Below are 19,849 nucleotides of genomic sequence, written 5' to 3'. Positions count from 1 at the left end.
TTAAGGGCTTCCGAGTGGCGCAGTGGTCTAAGGCACTGCATCTCAGTGCAAGAGGTGCCACTACAGTCCCTGGTTCGCATTGACCGGTCATGATTGGGAGTCCCATAGGGCGGCGCACAATTGGCCCAGCGTTGTCCGGGTTTGGCCGTCATTGTAAATAAGAATTTGTTCTTAACTGACCTGCCTAGTTAAACATAAATAAAGTACTGTTCTATTCTATTTGGGCCATTCCTAAAATACAACTGTGTGTGTGTGTGTGTGTGTGTGTGTGTGTGTGTGTGTGTGTGTGTGTGTGTGTGTGTGTGTGTGTGTGTGTGTGTGTGTGTGTGTGTGTGTGTGTGTGTGTGTGTGTGTGTGTGTGTGTGAATAATCAAGCCTTTGTAGAGAGAGATGCATGATTTGGAGAGATGAGAGATAGACACTGAGACACCCCTACGGATCTCAATGTGCTGGCCCCACATCCAACCACCATGCCTTGATTAGAGACACTGCCTCATCCATATATCCACCATCATGCCTGGGATAGAGACGATGGGCTGGGGGTTCGGGGCTTGGAGGCTGGGTGTGTTGGGTTAGTACAGGGGCTGGGGGTTTGGGTTAGGGGGTTAGGACAGAGGCTGGGTCTTGGGCAGCCAATTCCAGGGATTGGAAGAGGAGAGGTGAAAACACCATAATCCCACCACCACGTCTAGGGAACTGACACAGAGACTGGGGTTATATGGATGAGCTGGAGCTGTGGATAAGGGCTGGGACTAGGGATGGACTGGTGATAGAGGTTAGTAGCTGGGGGTTGGGGCAGGACTACGGTAACCTCAGGGGCTGGGGGCACATGCAGCGAATAGGTTGATAGCACAAGCGTCGGCTGCAAGGATCCAAGATAAGAAATCAGGGGACTCCTTTCAAGCTTCTAGTGGGGTAGAAATGTACTGTACTCCCCCCTCCGCTCTCTCTCACCCCCCCCCTTCTCAGTCCCTCATCCTCTCTCTCTGTCTCTCTGCTTCTGTCACCCCACCCTGGCACTCTCTCAGCCAGACGCTGACGTCACACACGGACGCGTTTCATTGCGTTTCATTGTGTCTGGCAGACAAAAAGGGAGGCAGATAAGGCTGGGACTCAGCTGATGTGAGTGTGACAGCAGTGGTTCGACCTCTCTGTTGCTCTGTGACACGTCTAGAGCTTTGACAGTCATCTTGTGACACATCAAGTAAACAAACATAGCATAATGTGTCTAGCCAGCGCCACGCTTTCAGCTGACACCCAAAAGGTATCACCTGCAACCTACATGCACCGAACAGGGCAAATGTTGCCTGACTGAAAAAAAAAAAAAACGTTTTATTGTACAAGATCAGGCTCAATAGCACATGGGTCCCGATATCCTTTTCCTAACATGAGCCTTCCTTTCTCTTTCAGCTCCAGAACGTCACAAAGATGGAGACTGAGGTTCAGAACTCAACCTCCGGGCGAGACATCCGCAAGAGGCTTCTTGTTCTTGTGAGCCCTTGTGTGTGTGTGTGTGTGTGTGTGTGTGTGTGTGTGTGTGTGTGTGTGTGTGTGTGTGTGTGCCACTGACCTGTATCTACATCTGGGTACCATGATGAGACATCCTTTTGCTAAGGACCGACAGCCAGAGGTGCTCTTACTAAAGCTACTCTATAGTACTTAGTTGTAATCTTAATCTCAATCTAATCCAATCCATAAAGGGACAGGTTTTATCCCCAGACTAGAGGGTCTTTAAAGCAGGTCAGGTGACCCGTCAACCACCTGGCCTTGACCCCACAGATTAGGGGTGGTCTGCCCTGGGATGGCGTGAGAGAGAAAATCAAAAAGAGGAAGGTAAAGTGATGGTTGCTACTTGCGGCGGTGTAAAACCATTAGCGGCTCTTTCTGACAGTACAAGAATCAGGTGAAAATGGAATGGATAGAGGAGTGTATTGGTCTAGGTGAACGATTGTGCTGTTTCCACAAGTCATTTTGACCTAAATCAATAATCTGTTAATTGATTGTTTACCTCACGTTTCATTGTCACGTGCACAGGTATAGTGAAATGCCTTTTCTTGCTAGCTCTGTCCCAACAACGCAGTAATCAATATCAGTAGTACTTTCACATGAAGTAGAACAAAAACACACAAGAAATAGAAATAAGCAGAACACGAGACAGTAAGTAAGCTACAGTATATACATGGCCAGTTCCAGGGTCAGTGCCAACAACATATTTACAATGTGCAGGGATACTGGAGTGGTTGGGATAGATTGATTGTTTGCCTCTTAAAGTATTGAGTGAGGGAGAGGGAGAGGGAGAGGGAGTGTGTGTGTGTGTGTGTGTGTGTGGCCACCTCTAAAGCCTTAGACCAAACACAGAAAGACTGAAGTAAACAGTCCCTAAAAAACAACCCAGTTTACACTGCTCTCCAAAAGGATGACAGGCAGGATGTAGGTCCACGGGAGGATGGAACGTGAGGGAAAGGGTGTGAGGGGGAGAAAGGGAAAGAGAGAAAATGGAGAGCGTGATAGACAGAACATGAAAGAATAAAATGGAAGGGAGAGAGAGAGAGAGAGGAGGAGAAGGAGGTATCAGAAAGAGAAAAGACGGGTATTAAGGCGTCTGCGTGTTTCCCAGCCGAAACAGTTTGGAAGAGTTTATGACGACGTTTTCGTTTCGGACTTCGGTGAGGGTTTTTTTTTCGCTCAGAGCCGTTCAGAGCCGAAGTCTACGCCTCTTGGTTGGTGATTGGTCAACAGCAGGGAATCTTCAATAAAGTCTTTGTTGTCGTTCACATTTTGTTCATTGAGAAACACTGCTCCAAACATCTACAGTTAGATGTAAAAATCGCACGACTAAGATCTCCTCGGCAAAAACGTCAAAATGAATGGCAGATTTCTTGAGTTATCTTGGATTTATAGATATAGGAATTCGTTTTGTACATAGAGCAGTTTCCCTACACCTGTTAATCCTTCACACTGGAGTGTCAGTACCTCATTGGACGGCCAGCACAATCTGACACAGACACTTAATAGCCTTTACAAACAACCTAACCATTCACCCACTTGTTTGCCTTGCACGTAATTAGTATAGATTGACGGTAATATGCATTCCAGGCCCTATATTCAATATCGCTCTAGCCGAAGAAGAATATACATGAAGAATATACATATATATATATATATATATATATATATATATATATATAAATAGTATATATAAATAGTAAAGTAATGTACAGATACTGGGGTATCTGTACATTACTTTACTGTTTATATTTTTGAAGACTTTTACTTTTACTTCACTACATTCCGAAAGAAAATTAAATACTTTTTACTCCCTACATTTTCCTTGACACCCAAAAGTACTCGTTACATTTCGAATGCTTAGCAAGGCAGGAAAATCAGTTAATTCTAGTGATGCACCAATATTACATTTTTGGCCGATACCGATATCCAATATTTTCCTTGCCAAAAAAAACAATACCAATACCTATACCGATATTAAAACATTTTGCGGCGTTTTAAACATTCTAGCACAGTTAAATAGTTAACACACACACATGGACGCAGCGGTCTAAGACACTGCATCTCAGTGCAAGTGACGTCACTACAGTCCCTGGTTCGAATCCAGGCTGTATCACATTTGGCCGTGATTGGGAGTCCCATAGGGCGGCGCAGAATTGGCCTAGTGTCGTCCGGGTTTGGCCGGATTAGGCCGTCATCGTAAATAAGAATTTGTTCTTAACTGACTTGCCTAGTTAAATAAAGGTTACACACACACACACCACATTGACCAAAAAGTTATTCTGCTGTTTAGTTGTTCATTTGTTCAGTCGTTTCATTCTCAACCAGGATTTCTCATACTATGGAACGCCGTTTGGGTCTTTGCGTGTCAAATAAACTTGTTGACCAATTAGGAACTGAATATGACTGCACCTCACATAATAATTTAACGCATTCATACATTTTTTACTTAGTTATTACACATTGATTACACTATCACTCGTATTTCATATGTCATAACCATTCATCGAAACGTATGCTGTGATGCTGGTAAAGTTGTCTCGCGCACCTACAGTGCTGGTCATAAAAAAAAAGCTAGCTGGCTCATGGATGCAAACAATGTTCTTCCCCAAAAACATAGCAAAACAACATCATTGGTTTCAGTAGCTATAGCTAGGTGTCATCTAAAATAACCCTAATTTATAAGACAGTTCTTATTTGATTAATGGTTGTCAGACCCATCTATGTGAAGCTAGCCACAATAAGGATTAGCCACAATAGTGGACTTTACGGTTAGCCTTCAAAATAAAAGTATGTCATTGATAGTGATGCAAATGAATACAAATAGTAGAATTATGCCATAATTGAATAGATCATGCTAAACGAGGTTGGAATGTTGTTATATAAAATCAACAAAAGACAATCATTTGTTAATTTGACAAAAATCTGTTGAAATCATATTGTATGTATTATACTTTAGAATTGCATTGCGGGCATAGTTATTTCACTGTACAGCCTTACCTATGGATTGTGGATCAATGACATGGGGTATCAGTCTACTCAGTGACACCCAGAGAACATTAGCTCTTATTGCGGGACTCTGAAACAACTGTGAATTGAGCCACATTTATTGTCAACCTACTGTATGTGTACTGAACACTATTCCCGAGCGAAGAAAATACTGCAAGGATGTTTTGGAGTCTGATAACTCTGAGGAGGACGTTGGGTAAAAATATTTTGGGTATTGAGGAGACTGATATCACATTTATTTGATCCCCAATCCTTAGGTAAAGCTGTTACAGTGCAATATGAATGTCAATACACACAATAGGCTGACTGGGGAGATTTCACACAGTCATAGTCCTGCGATAAGAGCTACAACGCTAATATTTGCGTAAATTCTTCACAGTGGTGTTCTGTGGGTGTCATCGAGTAGACTGTATACCCCATTTCATTGCTTCACATTCCAACCTTGTTTAACATTATCTAGTCTAAATATGGCATGATTCTACCAATTGGAACTTTCTGCATCACTTTCAAAGAGGTACTTTTATTTTGAAGGCAAACCGCAAATTCCACTATTGTGCCTAATCTAATCCTTATTGTGGCTAGCTTCACAACACATAACACGGTCTGGTCGAGCATCACTAGCCAGATGAAGCTAGCTGGCTGGTTAAAACGTTAGCTTAGAGCAACAGGGTTAAGCAGCTGGCTAGCTATTTATTTTCATGAACCAAAGTTAAATTTCAATAGGCGAACAACAAGTGGCTACCTAACTAATACTTACTCACAAGGATTCCTAAATCATTGCTAAGAATAATGAAAATGACTGCAGTTTCTACTGGCCATTGTTTTCAGGCTGGTTGTATTGGTGCTAGCTAGGTACCAAGCTAAAGCTAGCTATCGCAGAAGTTGTGGTCAAACAAATAATGCTTTATTACAAACACATCGTTCGTGGTCGGTGTTTGCTTGTTTGCAGACTTTTTTGTACAGCTTTGACAGTGCTACTGATGGTAGTGGTGGCGCTTGGCTTGCACGTGCAAATTCAGAACACACAACATTCTATAATAGAACTGTGTTATTTCACGTGTCAAATTAAAAGCTTATTATAGTATTATTAGTATTAAATAGTATTATTTGACGTGTATTTCTTTTGACACGAAAAGACCCAAACGGTGTTCCCTAGTATGTCGTGAAGCTAATAGCAGTGACGCTATTACTGTGTAACTCCAGTAGGGCAACATGTGTACCGGTGCTCGACCCTTCGGCGAAAGCCATCATCACCCATGACAGAGAACGGTTGATTGACAAGGGTAATGAATTCCATTATCTTGGCGTTAATGGATTTCGCCTTTGAGTTGTCTCGCTGAAATGTTCTTACTCTTTCAAATGACTGCTCGACTTGTTGACTGCTCGATCCACACAGCAGACATTGTGGGCGAGGTTAGGAATGCTGTGTTGCACGTGTAGCGCAACATTTTACGTGGCGTCAATACGTCATGTACCTATGTTATATAGGTATGCACGTCAGCTTTGACATCGGTTTTGCACATAGGTGTTAAACTAGACATCGGGCCGATACCGATGTTGGCATTTTTAGCTAATATCGGCCGACTCTGATATGTTCACCGATATATCTCGCATCCCTAGTTAATTCACCCACTTATCAAGAGAACATCGCTGCTCATCCCTACTGCCACTGATCTGGAGGACTCACTAAACACATGCTTCATTTGTAAATGATGTCTGAGTGTTGGAGTGTGCTCCTGGCTATCCGTAAATTAAAATAAACAAGAAAATGATGCCATCTGGTTCGCTTAATATAAGGAATTTTAAATGATTTACACTTGTACTTTTGATATTTAAGTATATTTTAGCAATTAGATTTACTTTTGATTCTTAAGGATATTTCAAACCAAATACTTTTAGACTTTTCCTCAAGTAGTATTTTACTGGGTGACTTTCACTTTTACTTGAGCCATTTTCTATTAAGGTATCTTTACTTTTACTTAAGTATGACAATTGGGATCTTTTTCCACCACTGCTTTTGCCTACCCATCAAAACTGAGATTGAAAGAGAGCAACATGGGTATGTGTGTGCGCAAGTCTTGAATGTGTTTGTGTGTTTTAAAACCCGTTGGCTTGCGTGGCTGCCTGTGAAAGGGGTGGTGAGATCCCTCCTCTCCTCCTTTCCTCTCTCCTTCCCTCCTTCCTCTCCTCCCAGCAGGTGAGATAAAGATGGAATTTGCATGCCTTCCAGGAGAGAGGGAAGAAAGGGGGGAGGAGAGGCGAAAGAGAAAGAGAGAGACCGGCATAGAAAGACAACGGAGAAAACGAGAGGGTCTGGAGAGAGGAAGACAGGGAGCCAGGGAGTGAGAGAGAGAGAGAGAGAGAGAGAGAGACAGAGAGAGAGAGAGAGAGAGAGAGAAGGAGAGAGACAGAGAGAGAGAGAGAGAGAGAGGCTACACTACACTAACTCTACCTGTGAAAGGGGTCACCTCAGAAGTGTGTGTGTGCTCCCTGTTCCCTCATTATTCACACCCCTGTGCACTTTGAAGGAATGGGGAATAGAGGTGCTCTCGGCTATGACAGGTTCAAAGCAGACTGCTATGGTATAGATTACAGCTGAAGACTGGAGATGGCCATCCATACAAACTCATATAAGAGCATGGGCTACCAATGACTAAACCAGGAAACAGCAATGTATGGAATGAGTCTGTTATTACTAGAGAATGAACAATATACAAAATAACAATAAGCATACTATTTACAAAGCCTCACAATAGACACTGATTTGGATCATGGAAAACATATTAAAGAGGAAAGGTAGTGCCGTGGAGAGAAAGGGGGGAGGGAGGGAGCTAAAGAGTAAGAGAGAGGGACAGAGACTGAGAGAGAGAGAGAGAGAGAGAGAGAGAGAAGAGAAGAGAAGGGGGGGGGAGCGTAGCTACACTAATCCAATTTCCAGAATTCCAAAGCAAATTCCGTCACCACACAGTGTATGAATTCCAGGTCAGATGACCAATACACACACCCTCCACTAGAGGGCCACATTGAGGGACGTGGGATTTGGGAACGCTGAGAGCGGAATGGGAATTCCAAGGGAACCCAATGGGAATGACTTCGGAAGAGAGAAAGAGAGAGAACAAGGGTGTGTTCAAAAGTCACATGTGGGCATTTCTATAGGAACAAGGTTCTTCATATAATAACCTCCACCAAAAACCATCAAAACACCTACTTTTCAGTATGCATTGAACTTCTATAGCCTGCATGGTGAGCTGAGCTTTCATTTAGGTTGTGTCCCAAACGGCACCTTATTCCCTACATAGTGCACGACTTTTAACTAGGGCCTGGGTAGGAACTACCCTGAACGTACGTATCTCTTCCTATATTACACACTGACCCTAGTCGCTATATAGTGCACTACATTTGACCAGGGCCCTATAGGGAATAGGGTGCCATTTGGGATGCATCCCAACTCTTCTTATATCACACACGGAGGGGAAAAAAAAGCTTTGAGGACACTACTCAGTTGGTCCACACGTAGAGGAGAGAACCCTAATGGTCCAGCCGTTCCCACTGAGATGCCCGCCTGCTGCCAAACACATTTAGTTCTTACAGTAAGTAGATATAGGGAGGTCAGACTTGGCTGAAGTCAATTTCTCTCATCTGCCTTCCTCTCCTTCTCTCTTCCCTAGCATCTCTCGCTCTCTCGCTCCTTCCATCTCTCTCTCCCCCCCTCTCTCCCTTTCTCCCTCACACTCTTTCTCCTGCACTGTGAATAGACATAGGATTCCACATGCTCACCAAAGACAGCGCACACGTCAGTCTTCTCTGGCAAGGTGACAAAGCTGTCCCTCTTTTCTTCCGTAGCTTTCTACTTCTACTCTTCCTTCACCACTCCTTGCATCTCCTCCTCTATATTCCCTGTCTGTTCCATTCCTGTCTTCTCTTATCTTTCCTCATCCCTGAGTTATTTCTATCTCCCTCATTAACTCTTTGCATCTCTCCTCCCTCCCTGTCTTTATTCCCTCCTTACCGCTCTCTCTCTTCACCTCATGCTATGGGAGTCTCAAAGGGGGCGGTCCGTCCCCTACATAAAGCGCATTCCAGAGGGACAGTGGAACTCTCTCTCCAATCAGAGCACAGGGAAGAGTCCATCATTCCTTCCACCTCTGTTTGAAACGCCTTGACAACAATGACACTCTGGGAAGTGAAAGGCGCTCGGACGTCACGCCTTAACCACAGATCTAGAGTCAGATTGGCCCTAATTAAACATAACCTCAGTACTAAACTTAACCATAAGCTGGCGATGTATTACCCCGTGCCAGTGGTTCGTTGAATAGCTTATTACTGTAGTCTACGGTAGTACTGTAGGGTTAGCTGTCTGTTCTGCCTGTAGCTCTGACAGCTAGCCACACCTCGGTATCTCACCTGAGAAGGCTAGTTCAGTTCACTCTCTCCACTGCAAGGGTGCAGCGCCAGTTGTGTCTGACTTTGTGAGTGCAGTGAGCAATGAGTGTTATCAATATGAATGAAATTGGATATTCATTTCCATAGGATAGTAAAGTACTGTTATACTTTGATTTCTGACGAGAGAGAGGGGGCAAGAGAGAGAGAGAGAGAGAGAGAGAGAGAGAGAGAGAGAGAGAGAGAGGAGAGAGAGAATGTCTACATGTTGATGTTTACTCCCTGAGTGTCACTGTCTCGTTGAAATGCATTTATGCATTGATTGAATTGTTCCGGGACAAAAAAGTTATTTTGTTGCTTTTTCACGTGTAAAATAAACAAAGCTCACTGCATACTCACTGTGAAGAGCATTTGACAATTTATGTTAATGATGATCAAATGACCAATGAATTAATGACTATTAATATTGTTTATGACTAAATAGAAATACTGATGCATACTACTACCTGATGAATAAATACATTGTATAAATTCACTTTTAATTTGAGTCCCTTTAATGTCAACTTTGTGTGATGTGAAATAGGTTGTTGTTTAATATCACATGCATTCATTGAGTACCTGTGACATGGAAGAGTTTTGAGGGTAAAACATTCAAATGTTGTAACCTTGGACATCATCTGTGATGTGATGCGCCCCAATACGCAGTGACAGCGGATAATGTTAACTCTCACTTTTTAACAAGCAATGCAAAACACCCATTCTCTTGACCCATTCTCTTGACTTCTTGTCAAAGTTCCATTTAAATGGCACCAAAAAAAAATACAAAAGAAACAGGCTACATCATCGCAACTGTGCGCATTGTAACAGTGTTCACACTACAAGGAGGACACACATTTCTTGCAAGAAAATCTTTTCCACTGACATTAATTAACGGACAAAAAAAGTAGGAAAAGACACAGTGCGACATGCTTCTTACAAGTCCGCCGGTGCAGAACAGATCTAGAAAAAAATGTATGCCCGCGAGCTACAGCCGGGCTCCTCTTCCCTCAGAACTCTGAACAACTACAAAACGAACGCGGTCCCTGGAATGGAGCTTGTTCGTAACTGTGCAATAACGCTATAATAACGCACGGACCATCCGTGTAAATATATAATTAGTATAATTATTCATGCACTAAAAGTTGAAAACACATTTTGGTAAAAGTAGGCTAGAACATGAGACTTATTATTAGACCGGGGGGCAGAAAATGAACACTTGTTATAAAGTATCCCGTCTACTTATACACTTTCGCCAACAAGACGCGGGTGGGTTTGGAGTCCGGCCCGTTTGAAGCAACCTGTCGCTGTTTTAACTGTTTGAATTTTCTCGATTTCATTCGAAATACATCGACAAGTGTGTGAAAGTAAATTGTAGGCTGGCTACTCACCGCTGATTCCGACTCCTGGACCACGATACACAGGGTTACGAGCACCAACCCCACCGCGAGATTTCGCAGACTCTTCAAGTTTTTATTCATTTTTTTTTTTAACAATTCTGCCTCAACTAATCATTGACAAATTCTACAAAAAAAAAAAACACATCAGAGAATTGTCATATTGTTCTGCTAACTCGGCGATAGAACAGAATAGTTTTCAGAACGCAGTAGACAGATTGTTGTTTCCAGTCGTGGGACCGTTCCCTTCTGCAAACCCCTGACTGACTCTATCGACTTGCCAACCTGCTACAGCCGGATCTACTTTGGATCAATGCGCATGCCCCTGACACTTGCTTCAACAGGTCTTGTGTGCGATATAGTATGCAATATCCCTGAACTTTTAAACAAACCAAACAAAAAACAAAGATTGTTTTGTTTGTATGCTAAGATATACAACTAATAAGTAGTTATATTTTGGTGTAGGCCTTCTTTTTTTTTACAGTGGCAAACATACACTCACCAGTGTAGGGCAATTTTTCGTTGCCTCAGGCTACAATAATCTGTTTTTACCTAGGCTCAAATATTTATTTGACATTTTAAAATGTCATCCTAACATGTTGCATGTCATTACCATACTGGTTTAGGGGAATACTTGGGGCCTTTTTTTGAAAGATCAGGGAACGTGGGGGATTATGTAGACAATTCCAAAAAGATCACCCTTTCTTGACGAGTGATACGTTATTCATTCATTTTTCTCCTCTATTGCAGTTGACTAGTGCAGTTTGAACATCTTTAGGCCTACAAAAGCAACCGAACCCAAGATATAAACTCAAGGTATCACACGTGTTTTCAGCATCCACCGTTCAACATTCAACATCCATAGCCTGTCACACGAAAATGTATATTCGATCTCCTGTTTAATCGAATTGAAACATCAAAAGAACATCTCATTTGCTTGTAATCACTTTGTTCGAGTAGTGAACGTGTGAGCTAATGGTGCTTTCTAACGTGTGCGTTATAGTGGTAACCAGCGGGTAAAGGTAGGCTATGGAATATGAGTGGCATGGCTAAGCCCCACCTCTCTTCTCTGCTCTCATGCACTGCGAAGTAGCTGCGGTGCGTGAAACAAGTCCGGCAGGGGACGAACGTTTTCACAACTTGAGCTTTGGTGAGTTTTAACTTTCCTTATTATTTATAGCGCAAACCGACGGAATTACCTAACTATTTGAACTAGTGCTAACGAAAATAACCGTTTGGTGCGTGATTCTTTCCCCCTTTTTTGAAATTGCACTGCTTTTAGCTCTCTCTCTTCTTGCTTCTCGTATTTCCCGAAACAGAGACGCTTTTTTTGGATTCTTCAATGAGCTCGTCTAGGCACTTGTAGCGGCGGCTAGGAGGGAAGACGGGACTGGGGGAGCACTACAGGAAAACTACCTGAGTTTTCTCTTCCAGTCGCGATTCAAAATGAAATTCTGGTGCGTTTATTTTAGCTACAAATTATATGTTGCCATAGTGGTATAGTTTGACATTGCTTATCAGCTGTTCTGTGTAGCCAACTATATAGAGCTAATACTTTCTTACAAAGTTATTAGGCCTGCGAATTGGATTATTTGAAAAGCCAGACGAATATATAATTGTTTATTTATTTTATAGGATTTGTGTACTCGCTGTCAGCTGGGCAGTAGAAGCGACACTCGGGGTAAGTGCGATGTGTTTCCTCAACTTCTAGTGCCTCTCGAATCAAGTGTGCGCATGTATAATAATCTTCAAACCAATTATGCGGCTACAGCCTTGACGTTTTTCTTCTTCTTCTATAGCCGCATTGCAAGTCTGAGATGTAGAATTTAGGGCAACATTGTGGCAAACAATAGCATGCATGACCAGGCTCGGTGTAGACTAACGGACATGCATAGCTCTATTGCGCGGAGTGGGGTGCTCTCTTACTACATACATTCTGTATCCTTGGGCTATATGTAGGCTATTTCAAATGCTTGTATCAGGCGCTTGGATCTTGTACATGTATTTAAAAATATATATAGACATGTGAAGAAAGTTTTTTGTTATTATTATTGTAAATAATTCACAACATATTCACGCACAGTGTAGTTTTGTCGCTCACTGCAGTTTTGTCTATGACATTGCACAGTGTGCCTGGTTTATGCTGGATTCATTGGGTAATGCCTTCTCAGAGAATCACCCATCCTCTTTTGGGGGGAATTTAAATATTTGCCTTGTGTTTATTGGACACTGTCTCTATACTTTTGAACGCTGATTACAAGAGCCCACCAGTCAAATTGCTGACTGACCTTTCATGCATAATTTGAGTTTTACACATTTGGAAGTAGTCTTTATTTCAACATCACACAGTGACAGTAGAGATGGAATTGTTACTATTATTATAATTCTCATTTTAAAATAATTTACAAAGTTAAAACGTACATAATTTATCCCCATGAATGAGTTACAACAATAGTATTTATTGAATCATTTTTTATGCTGTCTGTACAGGCAGAATTGGGACGGAATATATCACTGCATATTTGGTAGGCCCGCTCAAATTCGTGAAAGATCCAAACCCCGCCTCTTATGAATATTCAAAACCTCATTAAGACTACCCGTGACTCCAGCCACACCTGAGACCAATTCCTTCACTGTACGGTGTAGGCCTACATGTCATTGTAATAATTGTGCTCAAGAACATTCCGATGTGAAGTTCGTACTTACTGCATACTTTCAACAATAGTATGTAGCCATCAGTATTGCCATATTCCCTTGATTTTTGTGCTGCCAAATTTGTATGGTAATGTTATCAGGATTTAATTATGATTATAGTGGATATAATGATTGTAGGCTCGTTTTAAAGTCATAGTTTACACGTTCTTAGAAATTCATTCATTCATCTGATTTACTGGTCGTTCATCAACACATACAAAATTTACAAGCAACTTTCTATGAAAGTTTGATTACAAAATCAACTCTTGATGCCCTAGTCTTTGTACTAAGACTGAGACACACATTCCAAGAAACCATTGTAGCTAAGGGAGAATTGACCTCATGAGTTAAAGCCTAGGTGATGGTTGCTCTGTGAACAAACCAAGTCTACCGGTCCCAAGCAGACTTCCTCTCCATGCAAGAGTATTTAGCCGAACTACACCCTGCATGATCGAAACGGTCTATTCTAAAGAAAAAACATGTTGTTTGCGAGATACTTGTAGGCTGTGTACAGATCATATCTCTTAAGAGGCTGAAAGGCTTAATACATGGATTGTGTGAGTGTGGTGTGTGTGTGTGTGTGTGTGTGTGTGTGTGCGTGTGTGCGTGTGTGCGTGTGTGTGTGTGTCACTACAAGCAGCTGAAAGGGTAGATACATTGGCAAGAAAAAGTATGTGAACCCCTTGGAATTACGTAGATTTCTGCATAAATTGGTTATACAATTTGAACTGATCTTCATCTAAGTCACAACAATAGACAAACACAGTGTGCTTAAACTAACAACACACAAAGTATTGTATTTTTCTTGTCTATATTGAATACATCACATACCTTTAGGTTGGAAAAGGTATGTGAACCCCTAGGCTAATGACTTCTGCAAAAGCTAATTGGAGTCAGGAATCAGCTAACCTGGAGTCCAACTAATGAGATGAGATTGGAGATGATGGTTAGAGCTGCCCTGCCCTATAAAAAACACTCTCTTGCTATTCACAAGAAGCATTGCCTGATGTGAACCATGCCTTGAACAAAAGCGATCTCAGAAGACCTATGATCAAGAATTGTTGACTCACATGAAGCTGGAAAGGGTTACAAAAGTATCTCTAAAAGCCTTGATGTTCATCAGTACACGGTAAGACAAATTATCTATAAATGGAGAAAGTTCGGCACTGTTGCTACTCTCCCTAGGAGTAGCCGTCCTGCAAAGATGACTGCAAGAGCACAGCGCAGAATGCTCAATGAGGTTAAGAAGAATCCTGGAGTGTCAGCTAAAGACTTACAGAAACCTCTGGAACATGCTAACATCTCTGTTGACGAGTCTACGATACGTAAAACATTAAACAAGAATGATTTCATGTGAGGACACCACAGAAGAAGACACTGCTGTCTAAAAAAAACATTGCTGCACATCTGAGGTTCGTTAAAGAGCACCTGGATGTTTCACAGCGCTACTGGCAAAATATTCTGTGGACAGATGAAACTAAAGTTTAGTTGTTTGGAAGGAACACACAACACAATGTGTGGAGAAAAAAAGGCACAGCACACCAACATCAAAGCCTCATCCCAACTGTAAAGTATGGTGGAGGGAGCATCCTGGTTTGGGGTCTCAGAGCCTGGAGAGCTTGCTATGATCGACGGAAAATGAATTCCCAAGGTTATCAAGACATTTTGCAGGAGAATATAAGGCTATCTGGCTGCCAATTGAAGCTCAACAGAAGTTGGTTGATGCAACAGGACAACAACCCAAAACACAGAAGTAAATCTACAACAGAATGGCTTCAACAGAAGAAAATACGCCTTCTGGAGTGGCCCAGTCAGAGTCCTGACCTCAACCCGATTGAGATGCTGTGGCATGACCTCAAGAGAGCAGTTCACACCAGACATCCCAAGAATATTGCTGAACTGAAACAGTTTTGGAAAGAGGAATGGTCCAAAATTCCTCCTGACCGTTGTGCAGGTCTGATCGGCAACTACAGAAAATGTTTGGTTGAGGTTATATGCTGCCAAACCAGTTATTAAATCTAAGGGTTCACATACTTTTCCCACCCTGCACTGTGAATGTTTACACGGTGTGTTCAATAAAGACCTGAAAACGTATACTTGTTTGTGTGTTATTAGTTTAATTAGTTTGTCTATTGTTGTGACTTAGATGAAGATCAGATAAAATGTTATGACCAATCTATGCAGAAATCCAGGTAATTCCAGTGGGTTCACATACTTTTTCTTGCCACTGTACATAAGTATTGTTTTTCTCTCTTTGGGCTTTTGCCCAGTCCGTCTGGTCATTGTGGTTCCACTTGAGAATTATTATTATTGTGGTTAGTTAATGATGATGAATTATTTAAAAGGTCCCTCCCTATATCCCTTATTGTCAACTGAGTCATCTTAGTTAAAGTTAGGGTTACGTTTAGGCATTAACTCCAAAATCTTTAGGTTAGGCATTAACTCAGAATGATTGAGGTCATGTTTAAGGCTTGGGTTAGGCTTTAGAACTTGCAACATCTAGAATCAGAGGCAGATGCTTATGCCCATCCGCCATCCCCTTCCACAACGACCTAGTAAAACTGAAACTACTTGAAGGTAACAATGCTCACTCTTGACCCTAGTGGCCAGTTCCCACGTAATCTCCCGACGTCCTCAGACATGGACGGACGTTGAATACTGACTTGTATCACGGGTGACCTGGCTGTTGTATCACCACCCTCAATGGTGGTCAGGTTATCAAGCGTAAGTCAATCCATTAGTCCAACCTCCTACTTCTTTGTTGTCCTGGGGAGTGTGGCCTGAGTGAGTGATGGATGACTTCATTGGGTGGTCCTCTAAATAGTGGGACAGTGGGCATCTCCATGGTAACAGTTTTGTGGTAGGTATGGTCTGGAAGAGGTCCAGAGATCCTGTGTGTGTGTGTGTGTGTGTGTGTGTGTGTGTGTGTGTGTGTGTGTGTGTGTGTGTGTGTGTGTGTGTGTGTGTGTGTGTGTGTGTGTGTGTGTGTTTGTGTGGTTAGAGGAGTTTATGTGGTTAACCAGACTAGCCAGAGATAGCAAAGGGGTTACACTTTCACCTCTACTGTATCTCAGAGAGAGGTGGAGCGTGTAAGGAGTCTCTCTCTCTCTCTCTCTCTCTCTCTCTCTCTCTCTCTCTCTCTTATTTCTCTCCTCTTCTTTCCCCCCCTCTATCTCCTCTCCTCTCTCTCATCCCTCTCCCCTATCCGTCCGTCTCTCTCCCTGCTACTGCAGACAGATAACATGTCTTTATCACACCCCTATCCACAGGGTTTGGAGATACCAGACCAACACTGACACACTCACACAGTGTCTTCACAGTCACACACTTCTGTTCAAACAAGCCAAATCAGACTTTGATCAGCATAAATTCAATTTGAGTGGAAGTTTGGATTTGCCCCTACATTAACAGTTTGATAGATGGGTGCAAAATTCTTCAGTCTGAAAACAGAACATCACGTCAGTCTATGAGCACTCCACGGAGGAAGTGCTGGACTGATGTCTGACACAGCTGATGGCAAACTGTTTTTCACACACCCGTGAAGAAAGGAGAGGAGCGGTGGAGGAGGGTGAGATTAAGCCTAGGTTTACATGACAGGAGGAACAGGAAAAATAGAAGAAAAAAACTGCAGAAAGTGGCATCTAGGGAGTTTGAGTGAAAACGCGAGTTCATCCCTGCACTGCTCAGAATGTCATAGAAAGATATTTAGTAGTGAGAGTTTTCTAAAGGAGACAAATAGAATGGGGAGTTTGTCAGATAGCGTCAGTCTGGCTATCTTCCCAGTTCTCTTCAAATAGATAGGAGATATCTCAGACACGTCATGGCCACATCAACACTGATAGGTGAGCCAAATATTGATATGCTCTATCTGTAGATAGATTGTCACTTTTACTTGTTGGGTCCTTACTGAACATGTGGCACTTACAACCTATAGTATGACATTTGGTTATGAATGACTCATGAAGCATCTATGAAGGTCTTATGAAGGGTTTATAAAGGCTTCATAAAACCTTCAATTGTAATTCCTTTGAATTGGGAGTTTATATTTCTATTGATCTGTTTACACGTCCATCCTTCATGTTGTTAGGAATTAAATTACTCAGATGATATGGATGAAGTTGTTGAGAGTTTGTCTCCGGGGAATAGTTCCAACAGGCAGATGTGTATATTCTGTGTCTTGTTAAAGACACAGGGAGTCACGGAGTGTGTTTGTGGGTGTGCATGTGCATGTCCAGCCCTCTTCTACTCTTCATCTGAATGTTTACGTTGACACTTTTGTCCTTTATCTCATCCCCCCCCTCCTCCTTTCTTTCATCCCTCCCTCTTATCCCTCCTTCCCTCGCTCTTGGGTGGAATTCGCTGCCTGGCAGAACATGTTGGGATCTCTTCCTCTCCGCAGGTGTCACCTCTACACTTACAAAAAAGAAGTGCTGTCTAGAACCTTAAAGGGTTCTTCGGCTGACCCCAATAGGAGAACCCTTTGAAGAACCCTTTTTGGTTGCAGGTAGAACCCTTTTGTTTCCAGGTTGAACCCTTTTGGTTCTATGTAGAACCCTTTTGGGTTCCATGTAGAATCCTTTCAGAGGCCGAATAACTATTTTGGAACACTTTTTTCTACGAGCGTAGAACATTCCTCCACTAAGTGAGACAACTGATCACTTTTTTGATTTGTGGTTCCTACCCCTACCCCCACACTCTCCTCACCCTCTCCTCCTCCCTGTGTGGATATGCATGGCCCAAGGGGGTGGAATGCAATAGAAGGCTGTCGGTGCCCAATGGTGTGTGTGTGTGTGTGTGTGTGTGTGTGTGTGTGTGTGTGTGTGTGTGTGTGTGTGTGTGTGTGTGTGTGTGTGTGTGTGTGTGTGTGTGTGTGTGTGTGTGTGTGTGTGTGTGTGTGTGTGTGTGTGTATATTTCAGTGAAGGGTAAAAAGCGCCAGAGGTAACACTTACAGACCTAAGTCTAAATGACCTTAGATGGTTGAGATAGTCACAGGTTTTATTGAGGGTTAATATATGCTCCCTGGGGTTAAACAAAATAGGAGACATTTATGTGGTCGGAACAGCTATTTAGGAAAGTTCAGTTCTTAGCGGTGACTTCCTAAAAACATGAATATCTGAATGTTCAAAGTGGTAAAAAAAAAACGGTTTAAAAAATATGGGTTGCAGGGTTAAGTGAAAATAATAATGAAGGAAAATATATAAAAAATATATATATAAAAAAAATTGAAAACCAAATCTGTTTTGAAATGGAAAAGCCAAAGCGTAGGCAGTAGGCAGTATCCTGTGGACCCTTGTGTGTGTGTGTGTGTGTGTGTGTGTGTGTGTGTGTGTGTGTGTGTGTGTGTGTGTGTGTGTGTGTGTGTGTGTGTGTGTGTGTGTGTGTGTGTGTGATCCGGTGTTTATGTTACCTGATGAAATTGCTGTACAATATGATCTTGTTTTCATCTGATGCACATTCAGATGTCATAAATCAGCACTGCAGAGCTCTCCCTGTCCTATGCCGTGCCTTGATTGTATTACTGTTGATGATATCTGGAAATGTGCATGTACACCCTGGCCCATCTACTGTTGCTAACCCCAATTCTAACTTGTGCTCTGATATCTGCTTCACTGATTTCTGCTCTCGTAAAAGCCTGGGTTTTCTGCACGTTAACACTAGAAGCTTATTACCTAAAATGGATCAATTGAACGTGTGGGTTCACAGCTCCAATCCAGATGTGTCGGTCATTACTGAGACGTGGTTAAGAAAGAGTGTTTTGAATACTGATGTTAACCTTTCTGGTTATAACCTTTTTCGCCAAGACAGATCTTCCAAAGGTGGGGGAGTGGCAATCTTTACCAAGGAACACCAAGTCTATCCCTAAACAATTTGATTTGCTGGTTTTAAGCATTAAACTTTCAAATAGTTCTTTGTTGACTGTTGCTGGGTGATATCGTCCTCCATCAGCACCAGCCTGTACCCTACCTGCCCTAAGCTCTCTCCTGGCTCCTTACACTACGTCTGAATTTTTCCTGCTAGGTGACCTAAACCAGGACATACTTAAACCACCTGACCAAGTCCTAAAGCAATGGGACTCCATACATTTTTCTCAGATTATTACCAATCCCACAAGGTATGACTCCAAACACCCAGAAATGGCTACTCTCCTTGACGTTATCCTCACAAATAATCCTGATAGGTATCAGTCTGGTGTTTTCTGTAATGACCTTAGTGATCACTGTTTTACAGCCTGTGTTCGTAATGGCTGCTCAGTGAAACGACCTGTCCTGATTTGTTATAGATGCTTGCTAAAACACTTTAATGAGCAAGCCTTCCTTCATGAATTGGCTTCTATAATATGGTATAGAATACTCAGACTGACTGGCTCTCATTCAGGCAAATGAGAAATAAGTGCACTCAGGCTATCAAAGTTTGTTACTTTAAGGAGCAGTTCTCTCTCTGTGGGTCTAACCCCTAGAAGTTCTGTAAAATGGTTAAAGACCTGGGGAATAAACCCTCCTCCTCACAGCTGCCCATGTCCCTTAATGTTGATGATGTGGTTGTTACTGACAAGAAGCACATGGCTGAGCTCTTTAATCACCACTTCATCAAGTCAGGATTCCAATTTGACTCAGCCATGCCTCCTTGCCCGTCCAAAATTTCCTCATCTCTGCTGTCTCAGCCACAGTCACCATCACCATGGGAATACCCCAAGGCTCAATCCTAGGCCTCACGCTCTTCTCAATTTACATCAACAACATAGCTCAGGCAGTAGGAAGCTCTCTCATCCATTTAAATGCAGATGATACAGTCTTATACTCAGCTGGCCCCTCCCCTGATTTTGTGT

General features: G+C 42.4%; 2 protein-coding genes across 7 annotated transcripts in view; one reads left to right on the top strand and one right to left on the bottom strand.

Annotated features, from left to right (window-relative positions):
• The window catches only part of col4a5 (collagen, type IV, alpha 5 (Alport syndrome)), an 87,582-nt gene extending 76,983 nt beyond the window's left edge, over positions 1-10,599 (bottom strand). For both annotated transcript variants that reach the window (XM_014207140.2, XM_014207141.2), the window contains exon 1: positions 10,323-10,599. In XM_014207140.2, the coding sequence (XP_014062615.1) occupies positions 10,323-10,412 (90 nt within the window). In that variant the 5' untranslated portion in view covers positions 10,413-10,599. The remainder of the gene's footprint in view (positions 1-10,322) is intronic.
• Positions 10,600-11,381: 782 nt separating this feature from the next.
• Positions 11,382-19,849, top strand: part of LOC106608923 (collagen alpha-6(IV) chain) — a 193,578-nt gene continuing 185,110 nt past the window's right edge. For all 5 annotated transcript variants that reach the window (XM_014207146.2, XM_014207145.2, XM_014207144.2 and 2 more), the window contains exons 1-3: positions 11,382-11,478; positions 11,648-11,785; positions 11,964-12,009. In XM_014207146.2, coding sequence (XP_014062621.1) covers positions 11,775-11,785; positions 11,964-12,009 — 57 coding nt within the window. In that variant the 5' untranslated portion in view covers positions 11,382-11,478; positions 11,648-11,774. The remainder of the gene's footprint in view (positions 11,479-11,647; positions 11,786-11,963; positions 12,010-19,849) is intronic.

Source organism: Salmo salar, chromosome ssa07 (genome assembly GCF_905237065.1).
Source record: "Salmo salar chromosome ssa07, Ssal_v3.1, whole genome shotgun sequence".
NCBI lineage: Eukaryota > Metazoa > Chordata > Actinopteri > Salmoniformes > Salmonidae > Salmo > Salmo salar.
The sequence above is the reverse complement of the archived record's forward strand: the minus strand, read 5'-3'. Positions and strand labels throughout refer to the sequence as shown.